General features: G+C 55.2%; 3 protein-coding genes across 53 annotated transcripts in view; 2 read left to right on the forward strand and 1 right to left on the reverse strand.

The window, feature by feature from the left end:
• The window catches only part of ARMC6 (armadillo repeat containing 6), a 31,354-nt gene extending 17,875 nt beyond the window's left edge, over positions 1 to 13,479 (forward strand). For 15 of the 49 annotated variants that reach the window (XM_028838556.2, XM_077977021.1, XM_077977018.1 and 12 more), the window contains 5 exons: positions 1,915 to 2,488; positions 4,443 to 4,588; positions 5,575 to 5,706; positions 6,109 to 6,246; positions 8,008 to 8,767. In XM_028838556.2, coding sequence (XP_028694389.1) covers positions 1,915 to 2,488; positions 4,443 to 4,588; positions 5,575 to 5,706; positions 6,109 to 6,246; positions 8,008 to 8,220 — 1,203 coding nt within the window. In that variant the 3' untranslated portion in view covers positions 8,221 to 8,767. Of the gene's footprint in view, positions 1 to 1,914; positions 2,489 to 4,442; positions 4,613 to 5,574; positions 5,707 to 6,108; positions 7,002 to 7,137; positions 8,768 to 9,497; positions 10,852 to 11,693 lie in introns of those variants that run through there. The other 34 variants (XM_077977030.1, XM_077977003.1, XM_077977029.1 and 31 more) reach the window with 12 other exon arrangements.
• Positions 13,480 to 14,171: 692 nt separating this feature from the next.
• Positions 14,172 to 15,797, reverse strand: LOC144336859 (uncharacterized). Its single transcript, XM_077978489.1, has 2 exons — positions 14,805 to 15,797; positions 14,172 to 14,273 (listed from the first exon to the last, which is right to left on the reverse strand). The coding sequence occupies exons 1-2, from the start codon at positions 15,038 to 15,040 to the stop codon at positions 14,192 to 14,194; spliced, it is 318 nt and encodes a 105-aa protein (XP_077834615.1). The 5' UTR covers positions 15,041 to 15,797; the 3' UTR covers positions 14,172 to 14,191.
• SLC25A42 (solute carrier family 25 member 42) overlaps positions 14,900 to 17,018 on the forward strand; it is a 48,328-nt gene continuing 46,209 nt past the window's right edge. Inside the window, exon 1 of one of the 3 annotated variants that reach the window (XM_077977042.1) lies at positions 14,900 to 15,019. The gene's annotated coding sequence lies outside the window, so the exon portion shown is untranslated. 3 annotated transcript variants of the gene reach the window in all.

Below are 17,018 nucleotides of genomic sequence, written 5' to 3' on the forward strand. Positions count from 1 at the left end.
TCCACTCCAGCCTGGGTGACAGAGGAAGACTCCATCTAAAAAAAAAATTTTTTTTTAAACAAATGGAATCACAGGCTGGGTGCGGTGGCTCACACCTGTAATCCCAGCACTTTGGGAGGCCAAGGCAGGCAGATCACCTGATGTCGGGAGTTCGAGACCAGCCTGACTAACATGGAGAAACCCTGTATATACTAAAAATACAAAAAAATTAGCTGGGCATGGTGGCACATTTCTGTAATCCCAGCGACTTGGGAGGCTGAGGCAGGAGAATCACTTGAGCCCACAAGGCGGAGGTTGCGGTGAGCTGAGATTACGCCATTGCATTTCAGCCTGGGCGATAAGAGCAAAAGTCTTCTCAAAAACAAAACAAAACAAAAATAAATAAATGGAATCACAGTATTTGTCTTTTGGTGACTGTCTTATTTCACTTAGCATAATGTCCTCAAGGTACATCCATGGTATACTACGTGCCTGAATTTCTTTGTTGTCGTTGTAGTGTTTTTTTTTTTTTTTTCTTTTTGAAGACAGTCTCGCTCTGTCATCCAGGCTGGAGTGCAATGGCACGATCTTAGCTCACTGCAGCCTCCAACCTCTTGGCTCTGATGGATCATGCTGCTCTGAACATGAGTGTACAGGTATCTCTTTGAGACTGTGCTTTTAGTTCTCTTGAATGTATCCCCAGAAGTGGAACTGCTGGATCATACAGTAATTCTATGATTTTCTTTTTTGAGATGAGTGCTCCATATGTTGCCCAGGCTGGTCTTGAACTCCTGGGCTCAAGCGATCCTCCTGCCTTGGCCTCCCAAAGTGCTGGGATTACAGGCACGAGCCACCAAGCCTGGCTCCTCTGTAGGTTTGAATTGCATTTTTCCTAATGATTAGTGATATTGAGCGTCTTTTCATGTGTTAGTGGCCATTTGTATGTATTCTTTGTAGTAATGTCTATTCTAGTCATGCACACTGGTGTTAACTTTTTAATTGTTTTTTGTTTTTCAGTTCTAATCTCATGTTAGCAAAAATTTATCTTTTTAAATATCCTGTTGCATTGTAACATATACTCAGGTCCACAAATCTGAGCTTAGTGAAGACTATCAGATAGGCTTCTTTGTTTTTTGTGTCAGTCAATGCCAAATCAAAGCCCTTTGGGCTGGTGGTTTCTGTAGAACCGCCCTGACTCAGTCTGGGTGCAAATAATCTCCTACACTCCAGGCTCACAGATTCATCTTTGGCTCATGCTATGTCCCAAGGTCATATAGTTGAATGGCAGCTAAACTTGTCTGAGGTGTTTAAAGTTTTTCTCCCCAGTGGCTTAGAGTTGAATTTGGGTAAATCTGCTCTCTGTACAGTATAACCACATTTCGCAGGTGCTCAGTACATGTTTGTGGAGTGAATGAGAGAGATGAAAGGAGACATCAGGATGGGTATATCTGGTGAATGTGGCTTTCTCCTTCCTTGGAGAACTGACCATTGATGGGTGTGCCAATTTGTTATGGCTGTGTGACAAACAGCCCAAAACAACAGGTGTCTTATTGTTTCTTGTGATTCTGCCTGGTTGGGCTCAGCTGGATGGTTCTTCTGCTGGTATCGCTTGGGTCCTCTAGATGGCAGGTAGGGCTGGAATGTTTAATATGTCTGCATTTATGTGTGCAGCCCCTCGGCAGGGACACTGAGCTGTCTTTCTCCCTGTGTGTGTGTGTGTGTGTCAGTGTCAGTCTTCCACCCTATGGCCTCTGAAGCTCAAAGCTCCTAGAAGCACAGGTCTGGAAGTTGTCAGAGCTGTAACTGACCCCACATCACTTCCACTGCAGGCCCAGATCCCAGGGGAGGGAACCTTGCAGGGATCCAGACACTGTTGCTGTGGCCATGGGCTCCTCTTGCCTGAGCTGATGCTGAGGTTTCTCCCATGTCTCCCAGACGCTCAGTGACCTCCAGGAGTCTGTGGCCAGCTCTCACACCCAGGAGGTGTCAGCACACCTCACCCGCTTCTGTGACCAGTGCAAGCAGGACAAGGCCTGCCGCTTCCTCGCGGCCCAGAAGGGGGCCTACCCCATCATCTTCACTGCCTGGAAGCTGGCCACTGCAGGTGACCAGGGCCTTCTGCTCCAGTCCCTCAATGCCCTGTCAGTGCTGACTGATGGCCAGCCAGACCTCCTGGACACCCAGGGCCTGCAGCTCCTGGTGGCCACGCTGACCCAGAATGCTGATGAGGCCGACCTGACCTGCTCTGGGATCCGCTGTGTGCGTCACGCTTGCCTGAAACATGAACAGAATCGGCAAGACCTGGTGAAAGCTGGTGTGCTGCCCCTGCTGACTGGCGCCATTGCCCATCATGGCCACCATGCTGACGTGGTCAGGGAGGCCTGCTGGGCCCTGCGTGTCATGACCTTCGATGACGACATCCGTGTGCCCTTTGGCCACGCCCACAACCATGCCAAGATGATTGTGCAGGAGAACAAAGGCTTGAAGGTGCTCATTGAAGCCACCAAAGGTAAGAGCTGGGGGCCAATATGAGCCAGCAAACAAAGGCAGGCAGGTCAGATGTGACCAGAGTGAGGGGGTCAGAGATCAGGACTGCTTCAGGCACGGCGGGCTCAAGGTTCCGCTCGCCCCTCAGCTTAGACCCGCCTGCATGGCAACCCTCGTGAGGAGTCTCCCCATGCTTTCTCATGGCTCCAGGAGAATTCCAGGCCAGCACACATGGGCTAGGAGCAGGCCACAATCCCATCTCTGGAGCTTCTGGGGAAGGGGCTTGCTGTGTCCGACTCCAGGAACTGAGGAGGGAAAGGGGACCTCCCCAGAGGGAAATAAGAGGACTGGGGGAAGCTGGCTGGCACGCACCGTGGCAGTCTCAGGTGGATGTGTACACGCTTGATCATATTCAGCCACAAATCCTTAGGCATATTCATGTGTCTGGCTCCAGGGTGACCATGATGAGCCGGCCCTGGGACGTCACAGTGCTGACCGTCAGACCCTAAAGCTTCTGTCTTAACCCCTAACCCCATTCCATCCACCGAACCCACTAGAAAAGTCCTGATTGACACACAGAAGGTGTCAGAAGGATGAGTTCCCCTTTCCTGCCTGCCCGTGGCTCTGGCTCTGTGGCCAGGCCTGTGTGGGGGTTCTGGCTCTGTCTGCTGAGGAAGTGAGCCCACCTCAGTCTCCCATACCTCCAGCAAGGCTGAAAATGAGTCCTGACCTTCTGCAAAGTCAGACTGCTTTTCCAGGAGGTAGCTCACACCTTTCCTGTTTTATTTATAGGAGCTCCAAGCAGTTAGGTTTCTGCCAGAGAGACAGGATATGTATATATGAAGCGACTTTTTGGTAAGGAATGGGGTCATGCAATTGTGGCAAGTCTGTACTCCATAGGACAGGCTGGAAACTCCCGGGCAGTCGCCTTCTCAAGAAAACACCTGTTTCCTTCTAAGGACTTCAGCTGATTGAATGAGTCCCATTCACATTGTTCAAGATCATCTCCTCTACTTAAAGGCAACTAGGCCAGGCATGGTGGCTCATGTCTGTAATGTCAGCACTTTGGGAGGCTGAAGTAGAAGGATTGTTTGGGCCCAGGAGTTCAAGACCAGCATGGGCAACATGATGACACCCCGTCTCTACTAAAAACACAAAAATTGCTGGGCGTGGTGGCGGGCCAGTAACTGTAATCCCAGTTACTTGAGAGGCTGAGGCATGAAGGATCTCTTGAGCCTAGGAAGCAGAAGTTGCGGTGAGCCAAAATCACGCCACTGCACTCAAGCCTGGGTGACAAAGCGAGACTCTGTCTCAAATTAATAATAATAATAATAATAGATAGCTGATTGCAGATGGTAACCGTGTGGACAGAATACCTCCATGGCAACACCTAGATTGGCATTGGGTGGAACTGCAGAGGGCTACAGGTGGCCACAGGAACTGACCATTGCAGCCCTGTGTAGGTGCAGGATCTTCGCCCTCTTGGCGTGAGTTCCGGCATCTGCTTCCTGGTGCAGTGCCTCTGGGCTCCATCTGCGCCTTCTGTGTTCAGTTTTGGCCACGTCAGCCCGGTCCATATGTGTCCCTCTATGGTTTTGGAGTTTCCTGTTGCACTTAGAAAAGCCATTCCTACCCCATGATCATAAAAATAGTCTTCAGATGTCTTTTTTTTTTTTTTTTTAGCACTAGTATGGTTTTCTTTTTTTAGGTGAGACCATCAGTTGGTATGGAATTTATTTGGGGCATGATGGAAGGAAGCTGGAGGGGCACATTCCTAAGTCTTTCCAGCAGCCAGCAGGGGGCACTGCAGGCCCAGGCAGCCCCTGGTGTTCCCTGGGGCCTTCCTGGTGCCCGTGGCCACTCCAATAGGCAGAAGGGCTGGACTCCTCTAGTGCAGCAGGATCCCCACCCAACCGGAGGGCCCTGCAGCTGGTTCTTCCCGCCCCCACCACCACTGTCTCCCTCTCTCCCCGCAGCGTTCCTAGATAACCCTGGCATCCTGAGCGAGCTCTGCGGAACCCTGTCCCGCCTGGCCATCCGCAACGAGTTCTGCCAGGAGGTCGTCGACCTCGGAGGCCTAAGCATCCTGGTGTCCCTGCTAGCTGACTTCAATGACCACCAGGTGGGGAACCAGAGCAGCGTTCTGGTATGAAGCCCCCCTGGCCCAGTGCATGCTGTCCCTCTGGGTCCCAGTCAGCCGGACGAGCCATAGTCAGAATAAGCCGGCCCTGCCTGCCAATCTCGGAACCAAAGTGCAGTTTTTCTTTTCACTGACCCAAGGGCAGGAACCAAAGGTTGGGGGGGAACAAACCCACCCGCTCTCCCTTACTGTCCTTTTGCACCAGGAAAAGGATGATGGGAAGCACAGGGTGGGGGTGTGTTGGCCAAGGCTGGGATATTTGGGTTAGTTCCCACACCTAAGTATCTAGGAAACTCTGCCTCAGTTTCCCTAGCTGCAGAATAGAGCAGGGTCCCCTACTCATTACTCCATTTAGCAGCTGATTATCGAGCCCTTCTCCATGTGCCCACCCACAGCAGGGAGCCAGTCAACAGGCGCCTCCCTATCCAGCTGCAGCTGCAGGAAAGCCCCCAGGGGTGCCACAGTCCTGCGCCCCCAAGCCTCGCTGGTGACGTCACTCAGCTTCTTTCTGTGCAAGTGGCTGGGAGCTGAATGGGAACCAACTTCAGCTCATAAAGGGATACATTTTGCCATGTATTCTTGGGCAGTCAGGGGTCAGGGTCCTCAGGTTCCCCATTAAGGGGATCAGCAGTCCCAATAGCATCTTATCCACTGTCCTCAGTGCAGGGCAGTTAGCGCCCACCCTGGGTCTGTGGCCGTGGCCAGGGGGACCCTGTGCTCTGAAGGCCGGCCTGAGTCACATGCCCCCTCTGCCCCTGTGGGGATAGGGGATCAAGTCACCTGGATGGTACCATTTGGACATAGGCAGCCTGAGCCACAGGCATCTGCCACCCCTTTTCATTAGTCACACTCTGCAGTCACACCGTACTTGCTGGCGAAACAGTAAAACAGCCCCAGATTCTCCCTCAGAGCCCTCTCCCACAATCCAGCGGCCTGGCTGGGGGTGAGCGAGCTTTTCCCTTGTGCAGGAGCTCGTGAAGCAAGTGCTGAGCACCCTGCGAGCCATCGCAGGCAACGACGACGTGAAAGACGCTATTGTCCATGCCGGCGGGACGGAGTCCATCGTGGCTGCCATGACCCAGCACCTGACCTGCCCCCAGGTACCCACCTCTGGGGGCACACAGAGTAGCAGGGTAGTGGCTGGAGTCCCAGTTCAGTTTCTGTGTCGGCATGAAGCTCTATTCCTCTGTAGGGCCAGAGCAGGGCAGGTGAGGGTCGCGGGCTCTGGCTCTCAAATGCTGATCTGCCTATGCATGACTCTGGGTGTCCTGGAGTTACCACCAGCACCCTGCAAAGGTCTGACCAGGCCTAGTGCCCTTGTCACCCCTAAGAGCTCGGCTGATACTTTTGTCACCCTGCCATCGTGCCGTCATTACACAGGAGCTGCCAGAGACCCACGGAGGGGAGGCCGCAGGGTGTTCACCAGGGGTTGGCAGCCACGGCAGGATGTTGTGGAGGGTCTTTCCGCTACATCTCCGCCTTCCTGTGACTGCCCCCTGCAGGTGTGTGAGCAGAGCTGCGCGGCCCTGTGCTTCCTGGCCCTGCGTAAGCCGGACAACAGCCGCATCATCGTGGAGGGTGGAGGGGCTGTGGCAGCACTGCAGGCCATGAAGGCACACCCGCAGAAGGCCGGCGTGCAGGTGGGCAGGGCATGGGATGGGGGCAGGCAGGCTGGGGTGGGGTGTGCAGGTAGGTGCTGAGAGGGCATGGGAGCAGGTGTGATGTGTGGGTGGGTGATGGGGCAAAGGCTCAGTCCCTATCCCTGTCCCTTTCCCTGCCACAGCCGAGCCCCACAGGGCCAACTTCTTTCTCATCTTCCAAAATGTGCTGAATTCTGCCTGCAGCTGTTTCCTTTTCTGCCTTTGTTTTTTCTACATTTACTCTCCTATTTTGGGGAGGGGGGCATTGGGAGAGCTTTCTGGTGAAACCCCAGAAAGAAACCTGTAACACATCATCTCCTTTTTTTTTTGAGACAGTCTCACTCTGTCACCCAGGCTGGAGTGCAGTGGCGCCATCTCGGCTCACTACAACCTCCGCCTCCTGGGTTCAAGTGATTCTCCTGTCTCAGTCTCCAGAGTAGCTGGGTCCTCAGGCATGGGCCACTAAGCCTGGCTAATTTTTGTAATTTTAGCAGAGACGAGGTTTCGCCATGTTAGCCAGGCTGGTCTCAAACTCCTGACTTCAGGTGATCCACCGCCTCCACCTCCCAAAGTGCTGGGATTACAGATGTGAGCCACCACGCCCTTAATCTCCTTTCTTTTTCTTTCTTTTTTTTTTTTTTTCGAGATGAAGTCTTACTCTTTCGCCCAGGCTGGAGTGCAGTGGTGCTTTCTTGGCTCACTGCAAGCTCCGCCTCCCGGGTTCACGCCATTCTCCTGCCTCAGCCTCCCAAGTAGCTGGGACTACAGGCCTGTAGTTTTTTTGTATACTGCTAATTTTTCGTATTTTTAGTAGAGACGGGGTTTCACCATGTTAGCCAGGATGGTCTCAATCTACTGACCTCGTGATCCACCCGCCTCGGCCTCCCAAAGTGCTGGGATTATAGGCATGACCCACCGCGCCCGGCAATCTCCTTTCTTAAAAGTCGCTGTAGAGAGATCTGGGGAGGAAGAAGTTGGGGAAGCATGGATGGTGATCTGCCTGGGGCTTCAGAAAGGTTCCTGCCCCCTCCTTGGGCTGCTGGTCTAAGTTCTGGGTGTGGGACACCCTGTCCACACCTCCCTGGCTGAACCCAGACTCCTCCCTGCAGCCCCTGGGGCCCTCCTCGCCTCCTCACTCCCCGCATAGGGTCCTTGGACATACCAGGCTGGGACCCCTCTGGGACACTGTCCCTTACCTGGTCTGTCCCCTTGTCCACTTCTGGCCACCCTGGCCAGCAGCTCCCCACTCTGCATGCGCTTCCCATCTGCTCTCCTGTTGGTGGTGGGAGCCACCCTGGGAAGCTTCCAGGCAGCATCCCGCACCCACCCACAGCAGGTGCACAGGGCACAAATGTCCACCGAATGTGTAGGAATGTAACTGACAGGCGCCTGTGCACAACCACTCTTTTCCTGTGGCCTCACTGCCCCCTTGCCCTAGGGCCCCTTCCTTGGCTCCGTGCCAGCCTCGGGGGACCTCAGACTCACCAACTCTGAGGCTGAGAGTTCCAAAGCCATGGGACAGATCCTGGAGCTTCCCTGAGCCTGTTTCCTTGCCTGGGAGTTGGGGGCATTAGCCTTGCCTTCTGGGGCTGCCAAGAGGGTAAAGTGGAGAGATGGGTCTAACTTGATACACTGTAGGCAGCTGCTAGATGTCAGCTGTGGTTATGATCACCTCCATCTTGTTATGATGAAGACCCAGAGGTCAGAGTGGACCCCACCCCAAAGCTCTATCTGGCAGCTCACAGCTGCTCTCTCCTACAGAAACAGGCTTGCATGCTGATCCGAAACCTGGTGGCCCACAGCCAGGCCTTCTCGAAGCCCATCCTGGACTTGGGGGCTGAGGCACTCATCGTGCAGGCCCGATCGGCCCACCGTGACTGTGAGGACGTGGCCAAGGCTGCCCTACGGGACCTGGGTTGCCATGTCGAATTCCAAGAGCTGTGGACAGGCCAGAGGGGCAACCTGGCGCCATGACCCCAGGCCCAGTCTGGGCCATGATTCTGGGTGAGTCGTGTGACTCAGGAATGGGGGTAGATCCAGGTCCTCCACTGTCCCACATTAGTTCTGTCCCCTTCACAGTGAGAAGTGTTTTTCGGCAGTCCTTGGGTAAAGGGTCGGGGAGGGGGGGGCCTTGTAGGGAGGCATCTACACAGAAGAAAGCAGCCCCCACATCCCAGCCACTCCTGGGTCCCAGCCTCGCCTCCCCGCCAGCAGCATGGACGTTACTGTCCTTCTCCTTCCCCCTAGCCCCATGCCCTACCAGAAGGGGCAAAGGGCACGTCCCATCACTCACGGCCGTATCTGAAATGTGGTGGCCGCTGTGGGCCAGGCTCAGGGCAGGGCAGGCGATTCCAGTGGGGTTGGGCCCCCAGTGCCTGCTGCTTACTGCAGGTTCGTACGGGCCTCTGCTCCTCGTTTTTCTCACCTGTAAAATGGGTCTCAGATGCCTGGCCCCAGCTTGTCTGTCTCTGGTTTTGGGCCAGCCAGGGTACCTGATAATAAAAGATCATTGGGTAAACAATTGGAGGGGTCTCTTCCCTAGCTCAGCTGAGCATGGGGGGCTGTAGCCAGTGGCCTCAGAGTATGGGGGAAGGACAAACATTTTGGTGGGGGGGCCATGGAGTCACTGAGGGTAGCAAAGGGGTTTTGGGAATGGCCTGGGATATAGGATCCACTGTCACCCTCAGACAGGCAGGCACTGAGGCCATGGTCAGGATCACTGTTTCTGATATGTACCACCCACAGGGCCGGAGGGCTCCACATTCATCCCCTACTCAGCTCTGCAGCCTTGAGCAAGTGAAAGAACCTCTCCGAGCCTCAATATGCTCCTCCTAAAGTGAGGAGTGGGGCAGTGATAGATCCCCCTCTGAGAGGTGTTGGGCCAGGCTGAGCACATGGGGGGTGCCCAGTTGTCTTAGGCTGGGTGTCCTAGATAGCCAACCTTTTGTCTCTGAGCCTCAATTTCCCCATCTATAAGATAGACATCGGCTGGGCACGGTGGCTCACGGCTATAATCCCAGCACTGTGGGAGGCTGAGGTGGGCGGGTCACTTGAGGTCAGGAGTTCGAGACCAACATGGTGAAACCCCATCTCTATTAAGAAAATACAAAAATCAGCCCAGTGTGGGGATGCATGCCTGTAATCCCAGTTACTCAGGAGGCTGAGACAGGAGAAGTGCTTGAACCCGGGTGGCAGTGGTTGCAGTGAGCTGAGATCACACCACTGCACTCCAGCCTGGGCAACAGGGTGAGACTCTGTCTCAAAAAAAAAAAAAAAAAAAAAGACATCATCGTTGTTGGCCTCAGTGACCACCCCACCCCAAGCATTCTTGGGGAGCCCAGGCAGCCAAGGCCCCGCAGACCCCAGCTCTTCTGCTCTGAAGTCACACTCAGAGGTCACACCATGGTCACTAGGTAGCTTGTGTATCCCTTGTGGCCTGATGGGGGTCCAGGCAGCCTCAGGACCACTTGTGTGTGCCCCAGCCTTTCTGCCCACACCTTGGAGGCCTCTCCCCTCTTGGACCCTCGCCCCTGCTTGTCACGTGCCTCCCCGAGCCCCAGGATGGCCTGGACTCAGTCCTTGACCTCAGCGAAACTCCTTTCCCAGCAGGCCCCCAGCTTCCGCGGAATCCAGCTGATGCAAACAGCTGAGGAGCGTCACCCTGGCTGCACCTCCGTGGTGTCCTCGTCTCCCCTGCCCCCAGCAGGAAAGGGTGCTCTCAGGTCAGCAGGGCTGGCCCAAACCTCTGACCCAGTCACCCCGCCCTGTCCCTTCTCCCTGGAGACTCCCAGGATGTGGGAGAAAGATCTCGAACTTGCCCCAGACTGCCCTGACTTACCTGCTGGGCCAGTGTGACCTTGGGTAGTCTTGTGACCCTGGGCAGTTCTCAAGCATTTGTTCATCTGTCATGTGGTGGGGAGGTGCTCCTGGGCTATTTCTAGGAAGGCCTGCAGTGCTGGCCCTGTCATTCCTGCTCCAACCTTGCTCTCAGTCTGCCCATGGCTCCCCTTTGCCCTCTACATAAAACCTGCCTGTGGTCCCAGCAACTTGGGCTAAGGTGGGAAGATCACTTGAGCCCAGGAGTCCATGGCTGCAGTGAGTTAGGGTGGCACCACTGCACTCCAACCTGGGTGACAGAGCAAGAGCCTGTCTCAAAAAACAAAAAACAAAACAAAAAAACAAAAAATGCTCTTCATGCCCTGCAGACCCAGTGTGACCCAGGCCCTGCCCATCTCCCATTTCCTCTCCACTGCACTCACTCCCTATTCCCCCACCCCAGGGCCTTTGCACAAGCCCCCATGTGACAAGCCATGCCCTCTGCCTAGAAGTGCCCTTCCCTCGGCCCTCCCCGTGGCTGGCTCTTCCTAGCACGTGAGGTTTCAGCTCAGATTGCCTCCTCCAGGAGAGACCCCCATCTCATCACCCCATGTGCTCTGGCTCTGACGCTGGGCCCCATCTGAGGTCACCTCGTTTGTGAACTCTCCTGTTTGTCTTGCCCCCACCATCGGCTGGCTCTCTGCAGGCAGGCCCCTGTCCCCCCTTGCTGCGCCTTCAGCTTCCCATCAATGTTTTTGAACGTTCACCTGAATAAACTGACAAGCACTCGAGGTCCCTGCCAGGTGGCCCCAGTGTCCTCCCCTGGGCCTGGGCCAAGCTGCAGGCTTCTTCAGGAAGGGGTGGTTCTGCCTTATCAGTCCCTCCCACCTTAGCCCAAGGAAGTGGGTGTCTTCAGTAGATGCAGCTAGCATGTTTGGACAGCCTCAGGTTGGGTGGGGGCCCCTCATCAAAGATCTCACATTTCCCTGGGGTTGATGGCCTGGCTTTCCATCCCCCTCAGCCACTTCAGGCATATCACCTCCCCTCTGTGAGCCTCGACTTTCTCATCTGAACTCAGGCTAGGTCTGGTACACTGGAGGGCCACAGCCCCTAGCAAGGCCCGATTCAGGGGATGTCCGGCGCATAACTCCCCCCAGCCCCATCCCCGTCCCCTTCCCTTTTCTGTCGCCCAGGCTGGAGTGCAGTGGCACGATCTCGGCTCACTGCAACCTCTGCCTTCCAGGTTCAAGCCATCCTCCTGCCTCAGGCTCCTGAGGAGCTGGGACTACAGGCACGTGCCACACGCCTGGCTAATTTTTGTATTTTTAGTAGAGACGGGATTTTGCCACGTTGACCAGGCTGGTCTCCAACTCCTGACCTCAGGTGATCCACCTTCCTGAGCCTCTCAGAGTGCTGGGATTACAGGCATGAGCCACTGCACCTGGTCTTCTCTTTTTTTTTTGACACGGAGTCTCACTCTGTTGCCCAGGCTGGAGTGCAGTGGCACGATCTCGGCTCACTGCAAACTCCGCCTCCTGGGTTCACGCCATTCTCCTGCCTCGGCCTCCTGAGTAGCTAGGAATACAGGCACCTACCACCACGCCCGGCTAATTTTTTTGTATTTTTTGTAGAGACGGGGTTTCATCGTGTTAGCCAGGATGATCGCGATCTCCTGATCTCGTGATCCACCCACCTCGGCCTCCCCAGAGTGCTGGGATTACAGGTGTGAGCCACCGCGCCTGGCCCCAGCCTTCTCTTAAGTAGCTTTTGCTGCCCTCCTTGATGACATCGAGACCTGGGCTGAGGGGGAGCCTGCTGCAAGGATGGTGCAAGTGTGTTCAAGCCAAGCCTCTGCTGCTGTGGGCTCTTGGTGAAGTGGCCTGACTTCTCTGAGCCTTGGGAGGTGAATGAGGCCACTCTGACCCCAGCCAGGCTTGGTTGTTGTCACTGCTGTGTTCAGGATGTGTCCCTCCAGCCCCGGATGGGCTTGGGTTCCTGGGAAACGAACACAGATTTTTTTCTATTGTGAACATACATCTCGCAAAGGCTGGACTAAACCCCATTTTCCAGATAGGAAATAGACTCATGGGCATTTGAGGGACTGTGGTGCGATGAGACCACAGCTTGGCCTGCCTCCAGGCCCCTCATCTTTTTCCAAAGTTGTTAACCTGACCTTGGGCAAAAGGCCTTCTGGCCTCAGGTGATTAGGCCTGGACGCTGTGCCAGGGCCTGGCTCACAGCTGATTCCTGGGATCCCCAAGAAGTACAGGAGACTGGAGGGTGAAGAGGCAGTATCCTGTCCAGTGGCCAGCCAAAGCAGAAGAGCCGAGATCCTGGGCACCCTAGCTGGGCTCACATGAGTGCCTATGGTGGGGGTGTCCATTGCTATTGCCAGGGTGCTTTGACTGCAATTGCTGGAAGGTGGTAGGGAGGTTGGCTGGCGCCAGCCTGCTAAAGAACGAGCAGAAGCTAGAGAGGCAGCCCCAGGCTGGGCCAGAGCCTGACCTTTGCCTTAGTTGGCGCTGTCCCTGGAAGTACTGTGGGACCTTCCAGGAGCTTTGTTACCTACCCCTCCCAGGGCCTGGCAGGTGGGCACTGGGAGTGGGGCCTCCTCGGCATAGATATCTTGCTCTTGGTGTGGCAAGCCACGCCCATAGTTAGTCTATGTCTCCATGAAGCGCTATTTACAGAGAGGGAAACAGGCCCAGAGAAGAACAATATATCATCATCACCAGACTTCTATGAGTGCTTACCGTGGACTAAGCCATTGTAAGCATTTCGCTTCCATTTCATCAATGCTCACATCAGCCCTAGGAGATAGCTGGGAAACTGAAGTGGGGAGCTTGTGTTATTTGCTGAAGGTTCTGTGGCTCTTACTGGCCATTGCTTATGTTAAAAAGAGCAGGGGTTCAAACCCAGCCCTGGGTCCTTCCACCAAGGAATATTCTCCACCATAGGCTCAGTTTTCTCATCTGCAAAGTGGGCACTGTTACGTCCACCTGGAAGTGAGGTGGGGAGATGGTATTGGAGAAAGCCCAGCAGGGACCTGGCACCCAGTTGATGTTTAACTGACCTCAGCTTCCTCCTCTTCTCTGGAGGGCACAATGGAGGCCAGGTCCTGGAAGTTGCCGGGGGTAGTAAACCATAGGTGGCAGGTATGGGAGGGGAGGTCCATGTAGGCATATCGTGAGAATATCAGGAGTTTGATGATGGCCTTGGGCTAGTGATTTCCAGTCACATCCTCCCCATTTGAAACTTGTGTATCACGCACTTAGCAGGGGCTTGCACAGCCCTGAAACATGAGCCCTTTCTAAGGTTGGTTTCAGCCTTGCTCCCTCCCAGGATTCCCTGGTTCTGAACTTGATCTCCACCAACCCTGGCCAGCACCTAGAGGAAACAAGAGCTGGTATCTGGAAACATTTGTAGGCTTCTTCGTCTTGAAAATGAAGGGTGAGTCAGAGAACAGAGTGGCCTCGGGGCAGGTGCCGATGACACAGCCATGCCTGAGATGGCAGGTGTCTCCCTAAACGGCTGGCATTTTTCTGCAAAGCAACGCCATTAACCGCACTTCACAGAGGAGCTGAGGCTCACAGGCCGCACATGACCTGCTGAGGGTCAAATGCTTTCATCAGATAATTAAAATGAGAGCTGGGTTATAAATTTTCCCAGGGAAGCAACCCCAGAGAGGAAAGATCAAGGCATAGGAATCATTATCCCCCTTCTTTTCCAAATGAAACAGCTGAGGCTCACAAGGCCTTTGCCCAAGGTTGTGTGGTGGGCCAGTGATTCGACAAGGATTCAAACCTAGGTCTCTTGAGGCCCCCAGTGGCTCTTCTCTGACACTCCCTTTCCAAAAAGCAGGCTGCTGTAGATTCATTGTCTGGTTTAGCAACCAACGTGCTGTGTAACCTTGGGCATGGAGCTTGACCTCTCTGTGCTCTGGTTTCTGTAAAAGGGGTCAGTGGTCGCTTTGACCTCGTGGGACTGTGGTTAAGATTCAGTTAATTCATAAAAGGCTTAGCAGGGAGGAGGCCCAACAGGGATGTCACCGGATACCATGGCAGGTAACCTGGGACACAGGTCAGACACACAGAAAACCACACAGCACGTTTCAGTAGGATTCTGCTCCTTATTTCCATGTCTTCACACCACCTCGAGATGCAGAGGGCAGCTCAGAGTGACCTCCAGCGAATCTGCCCTCTCTGTGTCGTCTGCAGGGGATTAGTGGGGAGTAAGGGGATGGAGAATTATCCAGGAGTCCTTCAGCCTTGATGGTCCAAGTTCACAGCCGCTTCTGCGCTGGGTGGCCAGAGGGCGGGCTCTACACGAGAGTCTCAGGGGACCCTGCACCAGGCGTCGGGTTGCCACGCTCTGGGTGAGACTGCACCTTGAACGCTCCAGCCTTCCCTGGGGGCGTACCGCCCACGGCCGCTGCGACTGGCCGCGGGACCTGCCAGTCTGCGGCTTTGCAGCCAATCCCCGTCTCCCCCCAGGCTACGCCCTCTGTTCCTCTCGCCTCTGTGCCACCGGTCGCGCCAGTTTCCTCGTAGCCCCGCCCTTGGTCCCCGGCGATTGGCCGACAGTTCTGCCTGTTTTCTGCCAAGATTCCTCGCCTGCCTCCAGGCCCTCGCCTCCCAGCGCCTAGCACCCTGCGGGACCACCGAGGCACCCCAGGCCTCTCCCAATAGCCCCACCTCTGCCCGTCAGCGATTGGCTTCGGGGGCTGCCCATACGCTTCATACCCGCCAATCACTGACGTTTCCAGCGCTGACTGGCCAGGGAGCAGCCAATCGGGGCGTGGCGTGGACCCCTCCCGTGGCGCGCTCTGGGGGTGCGCGAGGCGGGGCCGTGGCGGCTGGAGGTGGCGGCGGCGGCGACGCGTCCGGGCCGGTGAGGGGGCGCGGGGGCGCCGGGGGGCGCAAGCGTCAGCGGCCCGCGCTTGTCGGGCTGAACTGAGGTAAGGCACGGGTCCTGTCATGGATCCCGGGGCGAGGGGCGGACGAGGCGGGGCGTGACAGCAGCGTCGCGAGGGCAAGAAGAGGTTAAAGACCCCCCCCAACCCCACACTCCACGTCTACTGCCCTCTGGGGGCTACTGCATCCAGGTCTGAGCCCCTCACCCGCAGCCCACGCACGCCTGACACCATGTCCCTTTTCGTTGACATCCCCCATACACCTGAAACTGTCCTTGCTGACATCTCCCATACCCCTGGGGCCTTGTCCCCGGCGCCCCGCACAGCTGGGTCTGACATCCCCCTCACACACCTGACACCGCGCCCCCACTCACGAACACCCACCCCCACTCACGAATACCCCTCATATCACCTGAGACTGTCCCTGTCGATGACACCCCCACATCCACACCTGAGCCTGTGACTTCTAACCCACGGTCCCGCAACTCACACCTGGACCTGGTCCCGTCCCCTACTGCCTTTCCTCATATCCAGGTATCTGCTCGCTACCCTTGTACCCACTCCCCCAGCAACCTGGGTCCCTCTTCTCAGGGACTTTACCCCCGGCAACTGCCCTCTGGTCCTGGCAGCCCCACACCTCTGTCTCTCCCCTTTCTCCTCCCTCCTACCCTCTCCCATCTTGGGCTTTCTTCCACGTGCACCTGTGTTCGCACACCCTCTGTAATAATCCCCCCGAATCCCCCAGGTCCTCCAATAGTCCCCCAAGCCTTGGTATCTCAGTATCGCTGCACCCTCCCCTCCCCAAACAAAAGCTTACCCCAGTGTTCATTTCTAACAGTGCTTGACAGTCTATAAAGTGATTTCCGGACCTTAGAATAATCCCATCGGTCAGACGAAACCGGAATCATCTCCATTTTACCAGCCACAGACCTAAACCACTTGAATGCTAGAGGCAGAGACTGTTGCATCCTGGGCATCGCTGACCCTCTGCTGTGGGGACCCACCGCGTTTGCGCCCATCTGTTATGTTTATCTCAGAGGGATTGGCAGGAGTCGTGACTTTGACTCGGTCCGGAAAGGCTTAGCTGGAAGGGACAGCCCCTCTGCCAAGCATGTGTCTCGGAGTCCTGGGGCGGGCTGGCGGTGGAGACGCTACCGGAGGAGGGGGGGTCATCATCTTGGGTACCTCCTGCAGGATGCCGGAGAGGGAGTTGCCGGGGCCGGGGCTCCCAGCCCTTGCAGACCGAGGACCCCTCTCAGACACTCCTTGGGCCCTTGAAGCCGATAAACAGAGTAAGGAAACACTCTTTAGAGTGAGTCAAACTACTGTTTCAGCTGTTTAAAGCTAACCTGCAAAACGAGCCTGGGAGCCTGGCATGGTGCTAGGAATGATTCTTCTGGAACTTTTTAGTTCTCTTGAGTCTGATTTGCAAGCATGCAGCATAGAAGGAGGACAGTGGCTTTGTTGTTGAAAAGCAATAACGTGCCATTTCCTGTAAGGCTTGCGGAGCATTTCTTATCCCCTCCCACCTCTCCCTGCAAAGACGGTGCCAGAATGTTCCAGAGGGTCATGTCACCTTCAGCTTCTCCTGTGGAAACTGAAGCCATTTGGGCTTTCTGTCCAACTTCAATAGGGGTCATTTAAAACATATATGGATGTGTGTGTATATATGTATGTATATGTGTGTGGGTGTGTGTTGTACACAGTACCTATATGCATATGTTTATATACATAGTTTATATACACATATTTCATGTGTGTTATATATGTACATGTGTATAAACTTTGACAAGATCATTGAGTGTATAGTTTTTGGGTTTTTTTTTTTGAGAAAGAGTCTTGCTCTGTCGCGCAGGCTGGAGTGCAATGGCGTGATCTTGGCTCAAGGCAACCTCTGCCTCCTGGGTTCATGCAGTTCTCCTGCCTCAGCCTCCCGAGTAGCTGGGATTACAGGCGTGTGCCACCACGCCCAGCTCATTTTTGCATTTTTAATAGAAACGGGGTTTCACCATATTGGCTAGGCTGGTCTCGCACTCCTGACCCC

Source organism: Macaca mulatta, chromosome 19, assembly GCF_049350105.2.
Source record: "Macaca mulatta isolate MMU2019108-1 chromosome 19, T2T-MMU8v2.0, whole genome shotgun sequence".
NCBI lineage: Eukaryota > Metazoa > Chordata > Mammalia > Primates > Cercopithecidae > Macaca > Macaca mulatta.

Coding starts and splice junctions, on each gene's coding strand:
- LOC144336859 (XM_077978489.1), bottom strand. CDS start 15,040: ATGACAGGACCCGTGCCTTACCTCAGTTCAGCCCGACAAGCGCGGGCC. Junction 14,274..14,804: donor GAAACGTCAGTGATTGGCGG/GTATGAAGCGTA, acceptor AATCCCCTGCAG/ACGACACAGAGAGGGCAGAT.